At 40.1% G+C, this 24,586-nt stretch overlaps 1 protein-coding gene across 2 annotated transcripts in view; it reads right to left on the bottom strand.

The window, feature by feature from the left end:
* SGCD (sarcoglycan delta) overlaps positions 1–24,586 on the bottom strand; it is an 870,136-nt gene that overhangs the window by 136,513 nt on the left and 709,037 nt on the right. For both annotated transcript variants that reach the window (XM_012781600.3, XM_012781599.3), the window contains one exon: positions 1,153–1,240. In XM_012781600.3, the coding sequence (XP_012637054.1) occupies positions 1,153–1,240 (88 nt within the window). The remainder of the gene's footprint in view (positions 1–1,152; positions 1,241–24,586) is intronic.

Genomic DNA, 24,586 nt, shown 5'->3' with positions numbered 1-24,586 from the left:
GTTGTGACTGCAGGCCAGATGTTACATAAGCAAGGCCTGCGATCCAGTCGCAGGCTGAAGCAGCATGTTTATGTATTATGGGCTCTACTGTGCAGCCGTTCCTCCCATCCCTGAGTTCCTGGATTGGCGGAGGGTCCAGGTCCCCATAGGTCACTCCTGGGGACAGGGGTGCTGGCTCTGGGGCTCCCTCCTCGGTAGAAAGAACCCTAGGCACAAAGGCACCTGTTTCCCCGTGGCCTGTCTATTACTGGGGCTCCAGAGAGTTTAGTCACAGCAATGTTTCAGGGCATTTGGGTAACTGGCTTCTCGAAATGTCCATCTGTATACTTTTCTGTTAGCCTTGAAGCCAAACAAATGGCATTGTCTGTCTGGAAGTAGAGCAATGCCATTCGGACATACATTCCCTTTTCCTTTAACAGTGGCACTGCATAATTGCCTCCCTGTTATTTGTAACCTACAGAGGTGGCATTGATCCTACTGCCTAACACATTACCAAACCACGAGGCCCATGTTTATCATTATAATCATTATTCTGAATAACCAATCCTTGTTTAAATTTCAGGAATATGCAGCTTAAAAGCCAATGGGTGCTTTCTGCAGCTGTTAGGAGCGTAGCTGTTATAGTAAAAGGAACTGTACAAACGTATTCAGTGGAGACACTTCTGCATCTTGCCATTGAGTGACGTTCAAGCCAGCACATACGGCAAACATGGCATGGATTCAAACTGTCATTAAAAATCTCTTTCATGACCCATAAAGTGTTCCATGTGGCTCTGTGAATACTGTGCTCTTCTCTTGATCAATCCAGCACGGCCAGTTTTCCCTCCAGCACTGGAGCAAGGAGCTTCTCTTTGGTTAAGCACCCGATGGATGAAGCAGCTAGCTTGCATTTAGAAGCTGTGGTCTATGCAAAATAGACCTTTTCCCCCCTAAGCAGGTATTATTAGATTTCATAAGTTAAATTAAGAAGATAAGATGGAACTGCTCCTTTTAGCAGAACTGTGGAATACACGCTATATTCTCTTTTTTAACACAGCAAATAAATACGTTAGCAGACGTTCTTTTCAAGTTCACATGGCGGTTTCATCTGACCTTTACATTTCTGAGAGCCCAGCATGGACCAGGCACTGCTAAGCTTCTTCCTTTTCTTACCTGTTATTAGCTGAGTTAGCACTTTAGTCTGGTCATTGAGAATGTTCACTGTAACATTTCTGGCAGATTTGAAGTACAGGGCATTACCCTGCAATAAGAAAATAAGAGAAACACATGAAAATGGCAGACTTCTAAACAACAACAACAACAAAAAACTGTCACATCCTACCTCCCTAAGAGGCTGAACTGGTTTTAGCCAAGTTCCAATCAATGTGTCTTTATTTGAAAACTCCAAATGTTGAATGATCCCCACATATGTAATAATTAATCGGCATTCATCTAAAATAGATTTGTTCCAAAGAGACAGAGACAGACAGACACACAACGTAGGTTTCTCCAGAACACACAATTTTTTGTTGTTTTCTCTATGCTATCTTTATTTATTTTTTTCACAGACAACATTTTTATAGTTGAATCAGAACAACTGGGACATAGAGCCCTTTAGACCTTATTACAGACATTAGTTAGCCTTGGTACACAGAATTATCAGGAATGAGTGGTAATCTCCTAACCTTGTCCTCTCTCCAAAGGAGCCATGCCAAGTCTTAAAAGAAAAGCAGCAAACTCCTGCAAAATACCCAAGGTATGGCCTGCCTTGGGCATGCCTACGACTGCGAGAATCCTTTGTGGAGACTTTTGTAACACATATATGCAAAACCCAGGCAATATGGCATCCTCAAGTAAGCCTCCTCTTCTTCCTTTCTTTCTGTGTCTTCAGATTCCTTGTCCTCCAGATGTTCTGTGCCTTCATCCACTCCCCCTTTATCAGAAGGGCTCCCTCACCGTCTCTCACACTCTGGTTGACATTTCTGAGCATGATTCAGAACAGGGCATGGCACATTTTTCTGCAAAGGACCTGATGCTAAAAATGTTAGGCTTTCTGGAACGTATGATCCCTGTCGTAAATACCCAGTTCTGCTATCCTTGGGCAAGAACAGCCTTAGACCATCCAGAGATAAAGAGGGTCTGACTGTATATTCCAATAAGCTTTATTCATGGATGCTGGCAGCTAAATTTCATATAATTTTAATTTTATATTTAAAATTTAACATAACATAAATGTATCATGATATATTACATTATTCTTTTTTTAGTTTTGTTTTTCCTCCTTCAATTATTTAAAAATGTAAAAACCATTCTTAGAGATCTCTGGTGACATAAGAACAGATACAGTTGGGTAGCTCAAAGGCTATCGTTTGCCAAGCCCTGGTTTAGTAGAAGTTATCCTTTTCTTGGAGGAAACTAAAGCCATAAACTAAAGGATGAATCACTGACAGAGAACATGTCAGCATCATCTAGTTCTTATTGGAAAAAAGAATTTAGCAGCCATTCCTGTCTTTCTGAACCTCTGTTACCCCATGACATACACCTGCCTGAAAATTCAATCATATCCCTATGCATTGAGTCCCAAATGTCTAAAAACCATCGTCCTACAAGGTGTGAGGCAAATCCAGTCTTTACCCTCAAAGCCTTAGGTTCTAATAGGAACAGTGAGATGATGATCATGAATATCGTAGAGAACATTACGAGTGATTAAGGAGCTACAAAGTGCTTGGGGGACTTCCTCGAAGGGTGAGCTCATTCTCAGCTTAAGGCTGTGGAGTGAGAAGCAAAGGAGACTTCCAGAAAAAATTAGCACATCAACTGAGCCTTGAAAAGACTACAGATACAACTTTACCAAGTTGAATGAAAAAAAGAAGGTCATGGAAGTAAGAAAATGGTGGGCTGACTGTCCAATGTCTTTTTCCTACTACAATGGGCAGGGCTGAGGACTGAAGTGGCCAGCCCCACCTGCACATGCGGAGTGTATCCACTCATGCTCCAGGTGGCTTTCTCAAGTGGACCAGAGGGGACGGTGCTGGCAGCCACCACAGACTGTTAGTCTGAGTCATGGTCTCTCCCACCGAAGGTTAACTGCTAAAAAGGGTGGCCATGACCCACGCAGGCCCTGAATAACCAGTTCACCTTGGTTGAGAGCTGCTGACCTAGTGTTGGGGAGAAGACAACCACTACTGATATATCCAGCAACTAGAGATTCAGTATAATCCCCCACGATGGTTTACAATTAAAATTTCCTCTGATGAGAAAGGTTTCTTTTTCAAAAAAAAAAAAAAATTGGATCAGAGAAGAATATAATATTGTCATAAGTTTTTTTTTTCCTGTCCATAAAGAAACAAATATTACTCTAAAATAGTGTCTTTGGCATTGTCTCTGAGAGTACATAGCAGTTCTATTTAAAACTTCAGAACGATTCAAGTAAAGTGAGAATTTAGAACCTAGAACCTGGACAGAAGATTGTATGTTTCTAGAAGTTAACATACTAACGTTTCTTTTCACAAATTCAGCAACCTGGCACTGCAGAGAAAAGGGTGGCCTTGACTCAGAAAACAGGACACATTCTGCTGCCACTGACTGGTATGTGACCTCGAGCAAATCACCTCACTGTTCTGCATTTCCTTCTTTGCATTCTCCACCTTCCACACCAATGTCAATTATCAATCTTATCGTTGACATAACAAAGCACCCACTATGTGCCAGGCACGTGCTAGGAGCTCTGGAGTCACACCAGATACTTTCCAGTCTCAGCTCTGTCCCTTGCAAATCTTGTGACACTGGGCAATTTACTTAATTGCTCCAGGCCTCAGGTTAAAGGTATGATGGCACAAATGTTAATTATTAAATTATTAAGACACACATATTGTTGAAATTGTTAAATTCCATACATAATTATTAGAACACATGTGGCCCAGTGCCAGGGACATATTAAGTCCTCAGTAATTGTTAGGGTAAGGAGAGGAGGGAAAAAAGGAAGGTCAGAGGGAGGGAGAAAAAGGGGCAGAAAGGGAGCAATGGAGAGAACTGAGGAAGAAAACGTCATGTGTATCACTCATTCTTTCCAAACCATCTATACAGTGAGTCAGGGGATTTTTTTGCATTTTCAACATTCTGTTTCCATATTTCAAAGGGTTTCCCTTTATGTGGTTGGCTCACCATTGTCTTTCGAGTCCCAGTACTTGCCTGTTCTTAATATTCTTCAAATAATTCTATCATGGACAAATCTCGTAACAGCTTTGCTCAAGATTTACAACAAGGGATATAATAAAACCACCCATTCTTTTTTTATTGCCATGCCAAAATATAATAGTTCAGGCACTGATTGTTCTAATATGCTAACATCCTGAGAAACAGTCATTGCTACATCGGAGTTTAAAGAAAGAGCCTCATTCCATACCTGGTAACAGAAAGATCACCAAGAAGAAAATGTGAACCAGCTAGCAAACATGAAGAGTCTCGTACGGCAGCTAGGTCAGTGCGATTTTTGTTTTGTTCTCTGAATGTGCCCACTGAGACTGAACCAGGAAAATACCAGCCACGCAAAGCATCCTTAGGGGTCTCTGCAGTATTAGAACAAGTAGGAGAAACGGTCTCTCGTGTCTGATGAGAGAAACTAAATTCTGCCCTTTCAAGCCTCTTCTCTTCCCCTGGCATCGCCTCCCAGTCAACACTGCAGCCTTGAGAACATGAATCTCTGCCTTGGAGCTGGTGACTTTCACTAGCTGACCTCAAGGGAACCATTCTAGGACAAGGGGTTTGCAGGTGGCTGCCTGGTGGCTCAGCCGTGCAGGGCAGAAAGGAGTCTGGCAGACCCGTGGCTGGTGATGACGGTCAGAGCTCAGCAGGTCGGGTCGGTCTGCAGCCAATCAGCCTGAGATTCTTCTGGACACAGGAGGAGGCAACACACCATGTCTCCCATGTGCAGAGAGAGGACAGTCCATGTCAGCACTCTCCCCGAAATAACCAAAGTGTGTGGCATTTTGTACTGAAATTCTCACCCCGCAAACACTCTGATGGAGAAAAATCCCTGTCACACAGCTTGATTTTTCTAAAGCAGAACATGCACATCTCTATTTCTGTAAAGTCTAACATGCAGAAACCTTTTCCTGATGACTCGGGGCCAGTGGAATGAACATTATTGGTTGCACTATGTCCTCCAGTGGCTCCTGTATGCGAGTGGCTATTTGATGACTGAATGGCTCCATCATGCTGACATTTTAAGATGATTGCATCTGATTTTTTAAACATGTATTATTTATTCTTTTAACAAAACAGTACCTGTAAATGTCAAACACTATGCACAAGGCACATAACAAAGAGCAGCAATTCACACCTCTCATCATTGCAAGAGTTTCAACTTGTCTGGATGTTTCTTCAGGTATTTCTCTCCTTATAGCCAAAATACATTTCGTGTTTTTTCCTGATTCATCAACTTTAGATGTTAGCCATTGAATGTTTCCAATGGTAAGGACTCTTCCATATAACTTTGGTTAAATCAACGTTCAGAATTTACATTATTATAATTATGTATTTGTTGCCCACAGATGAGTCAAGTAGTATACTTTAATTGCATTTCCTTTCTTAAAAATATATAATTTTTTTTCCTTTCTGGAGTCAATAAACACTCTATTTTTTTAAAAAAAACTTGCTTAAATTTCTAGTATTTTTCCTCTCCTATAGAGTTCAATCCCTTTTCTTTAGGTTCTATCTTCTGGGAGACATCTTCAAATTTAAGTTTAATTTTCTATTGATTTTTTTAAAAACATTTCTACTATTAATTTTAGGAGCATTGAAAAAATTCTTTGAACATTTCTTTTTATATAATTCCTTATTTGATTGACATACTACCTTCTCTCGGAGGGGAATAAGAAAGCTGACTGGAAGCTCTATGTTTTTGGAATTCTGAACCTTACCACAGGTCAATGGCACGGATTTCACTAATGAAATGAAGAACCTCTAAATGTGAGTTATCTGTGTGCCAGTCAGTAACCCCAGGGCCAGGTTCATCAGAGAAGAATTCTCCAAAGTCCTGCTAGGAAGGTGGTGGGTACAATGTTATTAACAGGTATGAGTTTGGGGTATTAGAGGGGGCTGGGCATTTTGCTGGTCGGTGAACAGACTTTCAATTGAACCTTCTCTGTGTTTCAGTGGCTCATTCCCAGCTTCATCTATGGCTGGTACCCCACAGCCCACAGTTCCTCTGGTCCAAACTAGTTTCTAGAAAACAGTCGTCCTATCTTCTAATGAGTGGAGAAGAGGTACTTGCCTAGCTGAGCCACCTATAATGGGATCTGGAGATAGAGGATTCTTAAACTAGTCTTTAGTTAAAAGCAGATTTTCAACTGGTCCCCAGTCCTCTTTTCTAGCCCCACTGCAGGGAGGCATAGTGACTTTCCTCTAATAGCTTTTTAATCTCCTAGTATACCTAGCAGATAAGTCACCCTGTCTCACTTACTCTGCACCCTGACCTTCAGCAGTACAATGGTATCTAGTTCCCGAGCCTTTCTAGAGCCCCATATATGATGGGTTCTCTCATATCTTTCTTGCTTGCCTCACTGCAAGACTGTAGACTCCAGTTTTGCCAGGTCAACTACTTTGCATCTACTCACTTACCATCTTTTAAAATTAGGTTGACGTTTCTTGTCTATTACCATTTATTCTCCCTTTCTCTATGACCATATGAGTTTAGTTCTTTCTAATTTTTTGCCCCTGTGTCTTTCAGTGGAGTTTTTGAAGGGACAGGGACTCATGATTTCTCACTGCCATCGGTTTGCCTGCCTCTAGAGCCACCTCGTACTACTGCCTTCTTAAGAGGAAAGCTGGTTAAAGTTGTATGTAAATCAAGAGCATGTAGTCTCTGGTTTGGGACCAAAGAGCTTCTCTTAAGCATTCTGTGTACATATGGAGTATCTAAAACATGTTAGATACTGTCTTAGGCCCTGGAGAATGGGAAACACGTGACCTTTATCTTTAAAAAGATCCTAGCCCAGGGTAAGATTGAATTAATGCAAAAAAACCATAACAACAATGTGATATCACTCCAAACAAGATTTATGCTCTCGTGGTATGAAAGGCACAGATTTTAATATTTGCATTTGATAGTAACCATATCATCACAGCCTGTTTCGAAGTGATGTGGCTGCCAGACATTACTTATCTTGATAATCCCACACTGTAGTATATTTCCCTTTCCCTCTGGAGGGCTAACAATCTGATCTGGGAATTTAGATAAACAGAGAAGATGAGCACACAAACAACTTCCACATTCAGGAAAGGCTTTGAACTCTCAGTGTGAATGAAGCTCAGGGAAGGAAGGGATCAGTGTGGGTACAATCCTCAGGGAAATCGTCCCAGAGGAGAGTGGGGCTGGCTTTTGCCTCTTCCAACAAAAAGGCAGGCTGATTCACAGCTGCCCTATTTCTATTTCTTGCTAACTTAGGTGATGAGTTAGGCTGGCCTTGTGAAGGAAAGGCCGAGTGTGATCTTTGGCGTCAGACACATACGGGCTTTGATAACTCTATTTCTTCACTAACTCAGTGGCCTTGGGTACAGCATTTATCTCTGAGTTTCAGTTTGTGCACCTATGTAATGAAGTTAAAGATCACGTAATAGTGAAGAAAGAAAAAAAAAGTAAAGAAAAAAAATACGTGTCAAGCTCCTGCACAGTGTTTCCAAAAAGACTTCAAAACTACAAACAACAACAAAAACAAACACAAGCTACATTAGAAAGGTTTCCTAGAGAAAAGACTGAGACTAATACTGGAGTAAAAAATCTACTGCATGAGCCCAGAGCATCTTTTGATGCTAGAAAGCAATAACAACAACAAAAAATGATGGAGTACTGGATTATAACCCAGAGCATAAAACAAATATCCATGAGTCCATGCAAATACAAATTTAAAAAATATACAAATAAATGGGGAAGACTAGTTAAACCTCCCCATGTAAAAGAATTCCAAATAATTTACATAGATAACACTTCACTCCTTAAGGGTGGACTGTGCACAGCAAGTTCCTTTCAAAGAGAACAGTATAGAAAGGAGTGTCAAAGAATAAACTTATTGTTGAGAAATCTCACAAACACTACCTCAGCCAGGTAACCAAGGTCAATGTCAACGGTGATGTGTCACGTTGATAAGACATAGAGAAAATGGCACTTTGCCTCTATGGTCTTCCGTCTCAAAACCCATAATTCACATCTAATCATGAGGAAACAGACAAATACCCACTGAGGGCCACAATACAAAATACCTGACCAGTACCCCTCAAAACTATCAAGGTCAAGAAAACCAAAGAAAACCTGAGAAACTATCACAGCCAAGAGCCTAAGCACACAAAATAACTAAATGTAACACAGTATTCTGGATGGGATCCCTGGAGAGAAAAAGGACATTAGGGAAAAACCAAGGTGGTCAGTATAAAGGGTGGACTTCAGTTAATAATAATGTACCAATATTGTTTCATTAATTGTGACAAAATGTACCTACTGATGGCAGATGTTAATAATAGAGAAGTCTGGGTGTGGGGTTTATAGAGACACTCTGTACTCTCTTCACACCTTTTTCTGTGAATGTAAAACTATTGTGAAATATAAATTTTTTTTTCCCTTTGAAAGCTGTATTAGGCTACCAAATTTTAAGATCTATAATTCAGGAAGAGTTCTTAGAAAGGCACCCATTCTCAAGCAGGCAGGGAATCTGATCCATCTTGGACAAATGATTCCACTTTTGGTTTGATCCCATTAGAAAATCCTCCCTTAGAGTGAGATAAAATCTATTTCCCTGAGATTTTGTCTTTAGAAATACAAAATGAATAGCCAGGGGACCGTCTCACAGCTAGTTTTTCCCCCAGGGCTCTCTGTGCTCTATTGTTCTTCCCTGGTCAGCTTATAGGAAACAGGGTGATCAGAAGTGTCTGTCTTCTTTGCCGGGGGTGTCACAATATACTGGCCTTGGTGGCCGATGTTTGGGGGTGTCACAATATACTGGCCTTGGTGGCCGATGTTTACTAAAATAACAACAACTCTGGATATGACCCAGAAACAAACTGACTGACACAAACTTAGATTTGCCATTAAAACCATTCCCAAAGGGTAATTTGTAACTTTTTCTCCAGCAAGCACCAAATGTCTCTATTACTACCATTCTTATTTTTAATAGGAAGCCTTAAACTACCTCTGAAGTGACCCTTTAAAAGCATGATAAGCACCCCAAAACGGTACTTTGGTATGGTTATTTCTATTTCACCTCGGAGTCTCTTTGTATAAGTGTACTTGGATGGATTTCTATTGTTTCGAAATTTTTTTTTTCCAGTCATGAATAATGATGCTACATTGTGAAGCACTTACTCAAAATAAGCTGGGAAATCGTCCAAGTTTTCCACTGTAGCGTTCCTATTCAGCTACTCTCTGCACTGTGCCCAAATTTGGGCGCATTTGTGGTTTCTCTCAACACTTCACTGAGTTGTTCTGTCTCAATGATTTCTTTGAAGCATCATGTTAATACGTCAACGCTGCCAGGGGACGGCCAGCCTCTCCAGTGCCCAGCGCATTCCTGGCACCCATCGGGCTTTCAATAAATATTTGCTGAATAACCGAATGTGTAGATCAAATTAAGAGTCGAGAGAGAGAGAGAATCGTCAACAAAAGAAGTAATTAAACGCAGGTTGACAGTAACTATCAAAGAGAGTTTTCAAAAGGCAAGCCATTAAGCATGAGCGATGTGATAATCTCAGCAGGGAAAACTCAGTGTAGTGGGAGAAGGCAATATAGATGTATAATCAACAAATATCTGTTTACCACCTAATGCGGTGCAAGGAATCATAGGTGATACAAATAAGACTTAAGATATCGAGTCTCCAGGTGACAGGGAGAAGCAGTAATGCAAGGTGTCACCCTGAAATTTTCGCTGACATCAAGGTTAAATGATGCCTGGAATCTTCCCTGGGCATGCAGCACTCATGTGGCACGTGGTATCGAATATGCCCTCTTTCAATGTCCCCTTATCAATCCATTCCACTTGCATTTTAAAAGGGTCTTCTAAATATAAAGCCCTGTACAAAGTGCTAAGCAGGTGGCCTCTGATCTAGAGCTTACAACCTGTTAGGAGATGTAGACACTAAAGTAAGAGTTCCATAAATGATGATATAATTGCAATTGCCATGTGTGCAATGAAGGCAGTGGAGAAGGTGAAATGAGATCACATGCAGGGAGTGTGAGACTACCCTACTTCGGGTGGTCAGGGAAGGCCTTTCTAAAGAAGACACATTTCAGCTTAGGCCACAGGGATAAGTGAGTGGAAATGGTTAACTGAACCAGAGGAGAAAGAACTTTCCAGGCAGAGCCATCGTCAAGTGTGCTGGCCACACAGCAAGACGGAGCCTGCTAAAATTCAGGGACAAACAGAAATGTCAATGTGGCTGGGGACTGATAATCAAGGGAGGCAGAAAAGTTGTTAACCTTGCCCATACTGTCCTATAATGAACAGGAATGCTTAATTTTGATGTAAGAAAACATTTTTTTTTCTCCTAATGGATAACGTCTTAGGCTTTCATAAAAAACTTTTTCCTTAGTTTGTTCTTTATATTTTCTTCTATTAACATTTGAGTTTTACTTTTCACATTATGTCCTTATACTCCCTGGAGTCCACTTTAGTATGCAGTTAGACAGGAATTCAAACAGAAGCCGGCGTCCTCAACACTATCATCCAACTGATTGTTATTTTCCCCACTAATATGTAGAGGTACTTTTGTTATATTATATTATTAATATTAACATATATTTAATTTATATATTTATATTTATAATATATAATTACTATATATTTAATTATATATATTAATATTGATTATACTTATATTAATTCCCAAATATACATGAGTCAGACTTAGCCTTCTAGTCTGTTCTATTTGTCTATCTGTTCTTGCACAAATACTATATTGTTTTTATTTTTGTGCTTTTGTGACATGTCTAATTATCTTATAGGTCCACCCACTTTGCTTGTATAGGCCATTCTAAGGGTTTTGAGCTTTCTTTGAACACAAGAAATCATTGAAAGGTTTTCAGCAGGAGAGGAGATCGGTGTGAACTGATCTGCGTTTAAACATGCTCACTCTGGCTATCTAGTGGGGGTCCACCAGAAAGAGGTCTATGTGACACGAGAGACCAGGTAGGAGACTACTGTAGTCACGCAGGTGACAAATGATGGCAACTGAACTGCACAGGGGAAGACAAGAGATCAAGCAGAGACATTTTCAGCATTGGCAGGGGTTGGCAATTAACTGGGCTTGAGGATGAGAAGGGGCAGAGCCAGGGATAAAGCCCGTGTTTCTTGGCAATTAGAAAGGCAGGTACCCTTTGCTAAGCTGCAGAATGGCAGGTGAGAGACAGACTATTGGAAGGGACAGTTTGGTCGGTAGGTAGCAGGTTGGTGAATATTAAGCTTAGGAAATGTTAAGTGTGAAATTCCTGGGAGTCCGATGTATTGGGGTGCAGAGTTGGCATTTCTTTCAATCCTACATCATATTTTCTAAGCTCCGCTGTGCATTCCACTGGCTACTGAAAGCTGCTTTATAAAAATGTTCACAATTACACTATCTCAGCTGTCAACTTTTATACAAAAATCTGTGCATTTCCATGTTGATTCTTTCTGGCAGCTTAAAATTTGCTTTCTGCTCTCTCTAGACATCATCAGTGGGGAGCCTGTGATAGGGTAGACATATTAAAAAATACAGTTGTGAAGTTAAAGGTAACATCTCAAGTCGAATTTCTCATAGTTTGAAGGTTAGAAAGAATTCAAAGAAAATTCTTAGAAAGTGAAAAATCAGTGGTTCTCCCAGTGGGTGTGTGTATGTGTCTGTGTGTGTCCAAAGGCTAGTGAGGGAGAGGTTCAAATTACATATATAGAGGCATAAATATACAAATCAGAAGAAGATAAAACTTAATATTTAATTCTAATTTGCTAGTTAAGGTCCCTAAAATGTAGCCAACTGCATGGGAGAAAAACCATGCTGCTACATTTTCCTCTTTTGGGGTAGAGTCAGATGTGAGAGTTAAATGGGCTATCTTGGCTAAGAATGAGTTCCTCAACGTTTACCCAAAGAGTCTGAAGTGACAGAGCAGAGCTGGACTCAATTCTGTGGGAGTTCAGCCATTGCAGAGACTGCTTCTAGAATGTGTAAAGAGGCAGATGTTTTGTCCTTGCTTGGCTGGGGAAGCAAGGGCCTGGGCCCAATCGGTTGCCCTTTTATGGGCCCATCACAGCTCTAGGAACTGTTAACAGAGCAGCGTGAGACGTAGCCTAAAGGCTTGTGCTAGATTTAGAAAGACAAAATTAACATCCATGTACCATCCGAAACCCCCATGAGATCAGAGACCTAGACTGGGAATGTGACACCTGACAAGGTATAATGCACTCTTCTATACATTATCTCAGGTGACAATTTAATCTTCACAACATGTCAAATAACACCTTAGGTAACTGCCTGAACTTTCTTTCTAGCATTTTCCAGAGTTCTGGAGAAAAAAAAATTCTGTATGTAAGTAGCCATTCTTACAAAAATAATTAAATTAAAAAAAATTTTCCCCTAAAAGATTTTGTGAGGAAAATAGTTCAAGAACTTCAACCTACTTTCTCCTACCTTCTGGCAGCAGAGTTCTTGTTAGTATTTCATTGGCTCTGAGGAGACCAACATCACTATAATTTGTATACCTTTGTGTATCCAACAGGTGCAACACGTATCTAATCATAGAATTCTTTGTTAAAGTACATGTCAACGGGAAACACTACAAAATCTATTTTGTCAAATGCTACTTAAATGACTGTTGTAAATACACAAGTTTGGACTTAGATACTGCCACCTTTATCTCTTTTAAACCATGGCTTAGCAGAGAACCTGACACTCTATGGGCTCTCAATAATGCTTGCTGGATGGCTTACTGTCTATAATCCTGCTGAACAGGGGTTACTGCAATTTTATAGATGGGTAGACTGAGGCTAGATGTGGGGTACAACTTGCTCAGGCTTGCATGCAATTTGTAAATTGCAAAAAGAGGTCTCAGGACTCCAGCATTGAGCACTTTCCTCCTATTCTATTACTTTGAAATGTGTAGTCTAAGCTGTAAACGTAGGAGCTGTGATGAAGGAAAGATTTCCTGGTTGGAACTGTTAGGGAAATCTTTACAGAGGAGGAGAGAGGCTTGATCTGGGCTTCTGAGAAAGCCAATAAGCAGACACATCCTGCAGTGCAAGCAGGGAGGCAGTTCTGTCTTTTCCCCAGGAGGCCAATCCAATGTCAATATTAAAGCATTAAAACTTGACAGACAGCAAGATTAAAATACGCTTTTCACATGGAAGGTTGGTTTCATGACACAGAGAGCAATATGAAGACTGTTTTACCCCTCTTTCTTGGTTCAGAAACTTCTAAGGCCAAACTTCTCTGGCTTTTGGCCACATTTGAGAACGGGGCTCCTTCCATGCCTGCTGTCCTTGGCCTTGCAGGGGCCTGTGAGCACCCCCAGATCCCAGAGCACAAGTCTGGCTTTGTGGCTGGCCCCCACACATTCCTCAGCTCTGTTTGCATTATTGTTCCTCCCTCCATTGACTTTGACCTTTCGCACAATGGTGCATGACATTCCCCGAAGTCCAGAAGCTCTCTCAGGAACAGTTGGGGTAGAGATGATGTGAGCCTTCCAGAAGCAAGTTCTAGCTGAGGCTGGAGTTACTAACACCGACAGAAAAACAAGTGCTGCATGGGACTGGCTTATGTCGTGGGAGACCAACAATTTGATTTGTTTCAGAGGAAATATGCTTAATGCTGACTGACTTGAAACAGGCTTGGACTCCTAAAAAATTAGAGTGACATAGGAAAAAACAAAGCCCAAACTACTAACCTGGGGGTCACTTGAGCCTCTTTGTGGTGTGCTTTGTGGTTACATTAGGTTTGGAGGAGCAGAGCCCTGAGCTGAGACCCCAGCTTCGCCTTTTCTATACTAGTAACCCTACATCACACAGCCTCAGTTTCCTCAACTGGAAAATGGGGATGATAATAGCACCTCCCTTACAGATCCATTTTTTTAAAAAAACCTATTTCTTAAAAAAGTGTTAATCATTGATGTTGATGGTAGATAAGCTCCGTGAGCCTCATCAAATTGACAGAAATATTAGGATATGGACTGTTTCTGCTTTATACTTAGTGGTTAAGAGTGTGATTTCAGCCTGTAATCCTAGCACTCTGGGAGGCCGAGGTGGGCGGATTGCTCGAGGTCAGGAGTTTGAAACCAGCCTGAGCAAGAGCGAGACCCTGTCTCTACTAAAAATAGAAAGAAATTAATTGGCCAACTAAAAACATATATAGAAAAAATTAGCAGGCATGGTGGTGCATGCCTAGAGTTCCAGCTACTCGGGAGGCTGAGGCAGGAGGATTGCTTGAGCCCAGGGGTTTGAGGTTGCTGTGAGCTAGGCTAATGTCACAGCATTCTAGCCTGGGCAACAGAATAAGACCCTGTCTCAAAAAAAAAAAAAATGTTAATCATTGATGCTGATGGTGCATAAGCTCTGTGAGCCTCACCAAATTGACAGAACTATTAGAATGTGGACAGTGTCTGCCTTATACTTAGTGGTTAAGAGTGTGATTTCAGGCAGGCAGGCCAGGACTTGAGCCTGGCTCTCCCACACACCAGGTGGACAGGAGATAACTCAATCTCTGTGTATCTGTTTCCCCACCTGTAAAGTAGGGGGGAGAGAATAGCACCCACCTCATTTTGCTCTGAAAAAATAAAATATGCAAACAGACAGCATGGTGCCTAGTCAACAGTAGGGACTCAATGTGTGCTCATAGTAACTAATACTAAAGAACAAGAAAAATGCTTTGCATAGAATGTGTACCTAGGCAGTTCTCTGATATGATGAAGGAGGCAAGAAAAGGCACCTTAACAGCAAAAGGCATCTGTAGGTTCCATGGTCAAGACTGATTTTTACCTGTAGGCCTTTCTGTTTGAGAGGAGGGAGGCACCTCATTAGCTGCTATGGAAAACCAGGCTTGGGGAGAATGGACACAGGCCAGGTAACTGCTGATTAAAGTGAGGACATGAAACACTAAGGCTACGTGTGGTTCTAAATCACCTGGGTGGGGCAGACATGAAGGGTTGGTGGAAATGAAAAGGGAGTATTTGAATAAAATATTTTATCACTTCAGACAAAGTGTTTGCAACTCTGTATCCATATGGTCATCAGATTTATAGAAAAATTAAGCAATAATCCTCAGATCACAATGAACCTGACCTAGAACTCAGGCTCATCCTCCAAATCTAGGGCTGTGACTTTCATGCTGCCACCCTTCTAAGTCCTTATAGCTCTTATGGAGTGGCAGGTAATATGTGCTTTTAATTTTCTTGTTCAAAAAATAAATGAGTGTCCAGGCATGGTGGCTCATGCCTGTAATCCTAGCACTCTGGGAGGCCAAGGCAGAAGGATTGCTTGAGGTCAGGAGTTTGAGACCAGATGGAACAAAAGTGAGTCCCTGTCTCTACTAAAAATAGAAAAAAAAATTAGCTGGGCGTGGTGGCGCATGCCTGTAGTCCCAGTCAGTTAGGAGGCTGAGGCAGGAGGATACCTTGAGCCCAGGAGTTTGAAGTTGCTGTGAGCCAGGCTGATGCCACTGTACCCTAGCCCAGGTGAGAATGTGAAACTCTGTCTCAAAGAAAAAAAAAAAAAAAAAAAAGAAATGAGCATGCATTTCTTCTATGATCATAAAAAAATCATTACTATGGGATATATTCATAATATGAATATGAAATATAAAAATATTCATAAAAGAAGGTGACACATTATTAAAAAAGGAAGTATTGAAAAACCCAGGCAATATGTAAGTTTCTTAATTATTTTTGTATGTTCTTAATTTCTTTCTTGGCAGGTCAAAATTTCTAATTTCTTGGGCAGATGAAAAGAGAGAGAAAAAGAGTGATTTAGTAGTTGTCACCGATCCTTTGAAAAGAAAGCCCAATTCTTGTGGGGAAATCACATTCATTTTCCACTCTCCTCACTTAACTAGTGTAATATGTGCACTATGTTACTTTGAAACGGTGGGGTGTCAAAAGAAGAAATCTGCTGAAGTAACCTTTGATGAAATTGGTGTGGGTCTATCTTATGTGACAAAGGTATTGTCTCCTCCCTCATTCTGTAGAAAAGTCATGGTATTATGTGCTTAGATACTTGGCTTATGAGGTTTTGCCTTGGTTGCCCACTTAAGAAATATGGCCAGACTAGATAAAAGAAGATTTAAGGTTTCAATCAAAAGGGAGAAATGAGGTCCTGTTTTTGAAGGACCCCTTTGCTCCAACCCCACAGCAATGTTAGGGTAACACCAAAAACACAAATGGAAACCAGTAAGACACAGTAGGACTGAAAAACTGGATATTTCTTAAGTATGGCCATAATCAACAAACAAACAAACAAACAAACAGAAAATAACATTATATTGGAAAGGATATGGAGAAACTGGAAACTTTATACATTGCTGGTGGGAATGTAAAATGGTACCATTGCCATGAAAAGCAGTATGTTAGTTCCTCAATATGTTAAACATAGAATTACCATATGACCCAGCACTTCTACTCCTAGGTATATTCCCAAAAGAATTGGAAACAGGTCTTCAAACACAAACTTGTACACACATGTTCATAGCAGCACTATTCATAATAACCAAAGGGTGGAAACAAAGCTCAATGCCCAAAACAAATGAACGAACAAAATGTGGTATAACTGTACTAAGAAATATTACTCACTTATAAAAAGGAATGAAGTATGATCCTGCTATAATATGGATGAACCTTGTCAACATTATGCTAAGTGAAAGGAGCCAGACACAAATGGCTATATTCTGTATGATCCCATTTAAATGAAATACCCAGAATAAGCAAGTCCACAAAAACAGAAAGTAGATTAGTGGCTGCTAGAAGCTGGAGGAAGAAATGGAAGTGACTGCTTACTGGGTATGGGGTTTCTACTTGGGGTGAAAATAGATGATGGTGAGGGTTGCACAACATTGTGAATGTACTTAATGCCACTGAATTGTACACTTTAGTTAAAATGGTGAATTTTATGCTGTATGCATTTTCCCATAAAAGTTTACCATGATTTATTTTGGTAACAATCTTTGTGGACTAAAAACAAATGTACTAAGAAGGGTGTGAGCTATAGCCAAAGGCTTGCAGGCAAAAGGGTCTAGGAGCAGGCCCTGGAGATTGTGATTGTGTGTTTGGCTCAGGTAAATCAGAGGGAACCTTAAAAGTTCTCTTGAAGTGAGACAGACTCAATCTCACTGCAGGGAGGTTTATAAATTGGGGGTGGGAGGTCGAACAAAAGCATGCTACTAAGGTTAGTGCAAGTTAAAGCAGACTGATGCTTATATTATATTTAAGAGGGAGGATACAAATACTGAAGTCTACATAGTAAAATTAAAGCGGCCATTGAAATGATTGAAATACAATCTATTGTTTTGAAGCCAGTAGAAAAGAAAGAAAAGGAATATAAAAAAATTTAATCCACCAGAAGGAAACACAATTTTTTTAAAAAAAGGAGCAAAGAAATAGTAGAGAAGAAATACAAACCATGATCATAAAGAGTACAAAATATCTCTAACATATACAAAACAGTGCAAAGAAATGCTGCTTACAAAAGAAATAATTAAGACAAAACAATGTGGAAAGGCTGGAAATAAGGATATGGCACAAGATATCCAAGGCAAATACTTACTAAGAGAAAGGTGAAGTATCAATATTCGACAAAATAGTATCTAAAGCGAAATGCATTAATGCACTTGAGAAAGACTGCATATAAAAGAAAAAAATCTAACAGGAAGCTATACAAATCATGGCTAGAAATGTATCTATCAACGTAGCTTAAAAACATATTAATTAAAAGTTGTCAGAAGTGTGAGGCCGATTTAGCAAACCCTAGAATGTACCAAAAATCTATTAGAAAATTATAGACTCTGCCAACCAAATAATAGCAAAGATATGGATGATCTCAATACCAATATTTAACTTATTTGAACTAATGGATATGTGGAACTCTGCACCCAACAAATTGAGGATCTGCATTATTTTCAAACACACAAAAGCATTAGCAAAAACCAACCATGTGCTAGTTCACAAAGGAATTTCGCACAACAGTGTCATACAGAACACATTTTCTTACTGCAGCACCATTAAATTATAAATTAAATTTAAAAGATGATTAAAAATGAACTTATCTTGGAAATGTAAACATAGCTGTTTTAGTCCGTATTGATTTCCCTGCTCCGACTCTTGCCCTCCTAAAGTCTATTATCCTCAGAGCAGCCGGGTAATCCTTTTCAAATTCAACACAGATTATATCTGTCCCACGGGGGAGAAACAATCTTCCAATGGCTTTCTGTTACAAGTAGGCTTAAATCCAAAAACTCCTTACTACAAGACCCCACATGATCTGGTCTGCTAGTACCTCTCCAGTCTTTATTCCTTACTGTGTCCCTCCGTGTCATTTCTACACCAGCGACACGGGCCTCTTTCTGTTCTTCAAACAATCCAGGTGCCTTCACTGATCTAGGCATTTGCACTTCCTGTTCCCTGTGCCTGGAATTACTTCCCCCACATATCCAGCTAGCTGCCTTGACCTTCTTGGCTAACATAGTAGCCTCTTCAATCTCTATCCCCTCACTCTTGCTTTCTCTTTCTCTTTGCATAATTTAACATTTTATCATATATCTATTTGACTATTTTTTTTTATCTGTCTCCTCCTACTACAATAAAAGATCAATGAGGCAGACACTTTGTTTGGTTCACCACTATACTCCCAGTGCCTAAAACAGGTGCCTCGTAAATGGTAGGTATTAAAAAATATATTTTTCAGATGAACCAGTATCAAAGTCAATATGAGTTTGTTGAGTTCATCGATTGCCAGAAAGCTTGAGACTCTTGTACCTAAAAAGGGAGAAGGATGTCTCTGTTTTTCCACATACAGGGACAACATGTCTGGAATACTATGTTCAGATCCAGACACTACGCTTTAAAGAATGAGATACAAAAAGGTGAACAGCCAAGATGGTAACTATAGTATGGCCATAAAGTCTGAACTTGTTGGTGCATATACATAATAATGGTTTCATGGTATTTTATTATAACACATGATATGCTCAATGACATTATATAATACGGTCAATGTGTTGTTCCTCATTAACAATGCACAGTTCAATGAACTGTGAGAAACTGAAACAAATGTGGCTCATTACCACATTTCCCTTAACCTTGAACTTGTATCTGTGATGTATTGTCTCAGATGATTCGTGTCTCTGATTTACCCTGAACACACCTGCACTTTTATAGCAGGTCAAAAGGGTTCAAATCCGGCACACATGCAGCCCACTGCCAATGTCCACATGGTCCAATCCAGGTTTTAAAAATGATCAACCAAACAGTTCCTCATCACCCCCGGTGTAGATGGTTTACCGGCCTGTTGGAGCTACTCTAGCGATGTTCTAGCCAGTCAGTCAAGTATGGCCATTAACTGGTTACTTAATATGGTCCAATAAGCCAAACAGACACCAATAAGGCATTTCCAGACTTCACAGCCACCCTGTGTATTCTGAAATGCTTTTTGAAGTTTCAATGGGAGAAGAGGAGAGACTAGGGCCATTTTTAATGGTTACAACATGGACTCTGGAATCAGACCACCTGAGTTTGAATTCTATCCCTACCTCTCAGGAGCTCTATGTAGACCTGGAAAAGTTACTTAATCCTTCTATAACTCAAGTTCTGCATCCATGTGATAGAAATAAAAGTAGAACCTACCTTGCAGAATATTACTCGGATTACAAAATATCAGAAAAGCAATGAACACTGTGCCTAACAGATAGCACACTCTCAATCTGTATTAGCTACGGCTGTTGACATGGCTGATGTAACATCCCTGTCATCATCCAGCACCCATCAGTGACTGGCCACAGTCTCTGGGCTGCTTAGTTCAAATTCTCAGGAGAATACTGAATTTCTCACGTGCAGGGGTCTAACATTCTAACAAGCCATTACCATGTGTCGGACAAGTCACTTTACTATTCTGAGCTCAAATTGTCAATTAGGAGCATGTTTTTGGATGAGATTTATATTTGAATACGTGGACTCTCAGTAAAGCAGATTGCTGTCCATAATGTGGGCAGGCCTCACAGAGTCAGTCGAAGCCCTGAACAGAACAAAGCCTGACCTTCCGAGAGCAAGAGAGAATTCTACAGCAGATGGCCTTTAGACTTGAATTGCACATTGGTGCTTCCCAAGGCCTCTGGCCTGCTGGCCCACCCTGCATGTCTTGGATTTGCCAGCTTCTATCATCACATGAGCCATAAGATAATTTCTTAAAATTATCTATCTATCCATCCATCCATCCATCCATCCATCCATCCATCCATCCATCCATCCACCCTCCCCACACTCTATTCATTCTGTTTCTCTGGAGAACTCTAAGTAGAAAATATATTGAAGGAGCAGAAACTGGATGAGCAGTACTAAAGAATTATTTCATATGAAGAAAGATAGAAAGAATTGAGGGAATCTGGCCGAGAAAAAAGGCTAGTTTGGATGCAAGAGTTGTCTTCACATAGCCAAAGGACTGTCTGTAAGGAAGAGAGGTCAACCTTACGCTGGGAGGCTCTAAAGTACAGAATAATTTGTGGGTACCCCCTGGACATAGACAAATGTTTACTTAATGAGAAGACAACTTTCCAGCAGCCAAGCTGTTTCAAAAATGCAATGGGAGGAAGAAACATTGTTTCCTGAAGTTTGGGACTCAGTAGTATGTAAGATGATTTTAGGTGTCACAATGCTTGGCACTGTGTATAAGAAGGTCGCTTTCTTTCCCATTCTCTTTTAATATCTTTGTTGATGTTAAAAAATAACGTCTCATTTTGGGCCTGTGACGACAAGAATAGCTCCATCACACATTAACACTTCCATTTTTATCAAAGTCAAAGATGGCCTCAAGTTCAATGTCTTGCTGTTTATAGTTGGTTTTATGTCCACCTTCTATTCATGGGAAATCATGCTGATTTTTCACTTAGAATACTGTTACATTCTCTTTTAAGTGTTAAATCTCTCTTTCTTTAAATTATCAAAGAAAAAACAGAAGTCTATTAAAAGGAAAATACTAAGTAAATATTCAGGAAGGCACATAGTAATACCCCAAATCATGCTACTGGTAAACAGGTGACTAAAGTTTGAATAAAACAGGCCCAAGGGCATTCAAGCGAAGGCTGGAAGACCACAGACCATTGACAAGGTTTGGCTGAGGTTGAGTGTGGGAGTAAGTTTCACTGTTTCCTCAACCCTGAGATTCGATGACATGCCGGATTCTTTAAACTGGTGTAATCTTATCCCAATAATAAAACAGCATGCCATCTAAAACAGGTAAAGTAAGCCATGTGAGTAACTTTCAGAAGTAAATAAACACTGGCAATATACTTATTTTGGTAGATATTTTAAAAAGTGAATTTATGCAAATTTTACTTCAAAATAAAGTCTGAATAAAACACAGACCTAAAAAAGATTAAGTGTTCGCTGCTTTGATTCATGTAATTTGGTTAGCAGGCATGTGTAGGACCATAATGATGGACAGGTCTATGATATCAGTTGAAAGAGAATAATCTAGGGCTGCCAGGTTTTTCTTTTTAATTATTGAAATGGAAATGACTTTCACTTATAATTAGTTTTATACATTCTTTGAAGAACTGTCAAATTGCATTTCCCCAAGGTTAATATTTGAACAAATCTATTACTTACTATGGAAAGAAAAAATGTTCACAAAACCTAAATCTAGCCCAAAAAGCAAACTGTTGTGCAAACAAGATGATTAGCTTAATTTAAGACAAATGAAACATAATAAATGAGATGAAAAGGTACAGTGGGAAATGCAATACATTTCTGATTCTATGAAAGAAAAGTCAACAGGAATTTCTGTCTCAGGAACATGAAACTACCCTGTAAATTGAAATACGTTCGTTTTTGAGTCTCTGATCCTTCAAATCTATCCTTATTTATATGCTGGGAGCAAGGAAGTCTCTCTGCTTTTGAGTCTTTAAGATGATATGACTTCTCAAATAATTCAAGCTGTTAAGTCAATGTGATACAAGATTGTTAAAATGTGTTTTGATTCATCAAGAGCTAAATGGATAAACAAAATGTGACGTATACATACGACGAAATATTATTTGGTCTTTAAAAATAAGTAAATTCTGACATATGCTACAACATGAAAGAATCCTGAAGACATCATGTTAATTGGAATAAGCCGGTCACAAAATGACAGATACCGTGTGATGCCACTTGTGTGAGGTACCTGGAATATTCCAATTCACAGAGACAGAAAGTAGAACGGCAGTTGCCAGGGGTTGGGGAGAGGAGGGGGTGGGAAGTTATTTGTTTAATGGGTGTAGAGTTTCAGTTTTACAAGATGAAAAGACTTCTGTAGACAGACGGTGATGATGGTTGAGCAATGTGAATGCATTTAATGCCAGTCAACTGCACGCTTAAAAATGGTTAAGATGGTAAATTTTATATGTGTACTTTACCACAATTAAAATTTAAAAAAAATTCATGTGACCTTGGCAGAGTTAACAAAAAAAAAAGTGTTTTGATATAATCTCATGTTCCTTATCTTTTCTAATCAATTCATCAACCAACCAACAAACCAACCAATCCCACAAAGGGCAATCTTCTTCCACTGTTAAGCATCACATTGAACTGCTTCATTCTTTGATAATGATTCCAGACAGGAATGAGACTGAGCGTGGCAAACCTTTCTGTGATTGAGTCTGAAAAACCTGAGGGACTGAGGGAAAACTGTCTTTTGGGGAAATGAGGTGGTCAGCAGTTGATTACAGAGTGCGGCCTTGTGTGGCTCTTCACACTATATAGACCACATCCTCGTAGTGTAGACCTAGAGTCAGACCAACAGGGTCTGACTCCCAGCTCCCCCACTGAGATGATGTGGGCCCTTGGATATATTCCTCAGTCCCTCTGTGTCTCAGATTTGTCATCAGGCAAGAAGAGGTAAATAATTATACTCGCCCTCATGGGGCTGATGGGTACTTCGCACAGTGCCTACTTAAGGGTGTCAATAATTGTCTATCATCACCATCTTCTTCCTATTAATCACTCTCTTGAGTTAATTAGGTAAATATTGTTACTACAAACCAAGAAAATGAAGGTAAATAGAAAGAGCGACCTTCCAATTATATTCAGAATCTGATCACTTCTCACCACCCCCTGGCTCATACCACCCTCACCTGTTTCCCAGAATTCTGAGCAGCCTCTCTCTGCTCCCAACCCTATTGTTGCCATAAACTAGCAACCTGAGAGGTCATCTAAAAAATGTTCATTATATCCTGTGTTTTCTTTGCTCAAAATCTTTCAATGTCTCCCCCTCTTGCTCAGGGTAAAAGCTAAAACCTTTACAGTGGCCTGCAGGGCCCTAAATGCGTCTGGTGTACACCACCTGCCTGTCTTACACCATCTCTTACTGCTGTCCCCCTGGTCACTCTGCTCCCAGGCAGATGCATTGGCCTCGGCATGGGAGCCATTCTCCTGCCTCTGCATTTCAGCCAGGAGCCGCTTCCAATAAGCCTCATGGCCAATTCCCTCCCATCCTTCATGTCCTTGTTCAAATGGCCACTTCTCAAGAGGCCAACCCTGGCCACCCTCCTTAATTCTACCACTTTCCCCAGGCCCCTGCCCACTCACCTGGGCCCTTAATATCTTGTATACCTTGCTATGGCTTTCTTTTTTCCCCCCATAGTAATTATTGCTTGCATACACAGCACATAATTTATTTGCTGTACTATATGGCTATTTGTTGCCTGTTTCCTCTCTAGAAATTAAGCTCCCTAGGTAGAGAATCTTGGTCTGTTTTGGTCTCAAATGTTTCTCGAGTAGCTAAAAGTATGCCTGGCACATAATAACCCCTCAGTAGATATTTGTCATTTGCTTAATTTCTTGAGTGTCTCCCATATACAACACATGTGCTTGGGCTCTGCATGATTTATCTTACTTAATCCTTTGGTGGTCCTTTGATAGGAGGAAGACTACCTCCATTTTAAAGAGAAGGCAGCAGAAATTCAATTGAAGAGGAATTTATCTGAGATCATGGCTATGAGAGCTCAGATTCAGACCCAAGTTCTTGACTCTGAATTCAGCCTTCTTTCCCTAAGACCACCATGTACTATGACAAAAGGAAACCCTGTGTGATATATAACAAAAATTGATCCATTTGCAGATTGCATCCCTACTGGAAGGAATGACCCGAGTAACCCACTCAGATACTGAAAAAGCACTTAAGTCCATTCAATACCATTAGGTTGATTATTTCTACCTACAGAAAGGCAGGTGACACTGGCCTCTGACCTAACAAGAACAGTTCTAAATCTATGTTCCTAACTCATCAAAGCCAAGTTATCCAAGCCTGAATAGTCAGAAAAACTTTCCTAAGAGTTTCACTGCTTTGCTTATTGGACTAACACAAGGCTGCACAAATTTCAGCTGGTCTCTTGCTATAGTCTTGCTGACGAATTCTTTTCAAGA

The sequence above is a fragment of the Microcebus murinus genome, chromosome 21 (assembly GCF_040939455.1).
Source record: "Microcebus murinus isolate Inina chromosome 21, M.murinus_Inina_mat1.0, whole genome shotgun sequence".
Taxonomy (NCBI): domain Eukaryota; kingdom Metazoa; phylum Chordata; class Mammalia; order Primates; family Cheirogaleidae; genus Microcebus; species Microcebus murinus.
The sequence above is the reverse complement of the archived record's forward strand: the minus strand, read 5'-3'. Positions and strand labels throughout refer to the sequence as shown.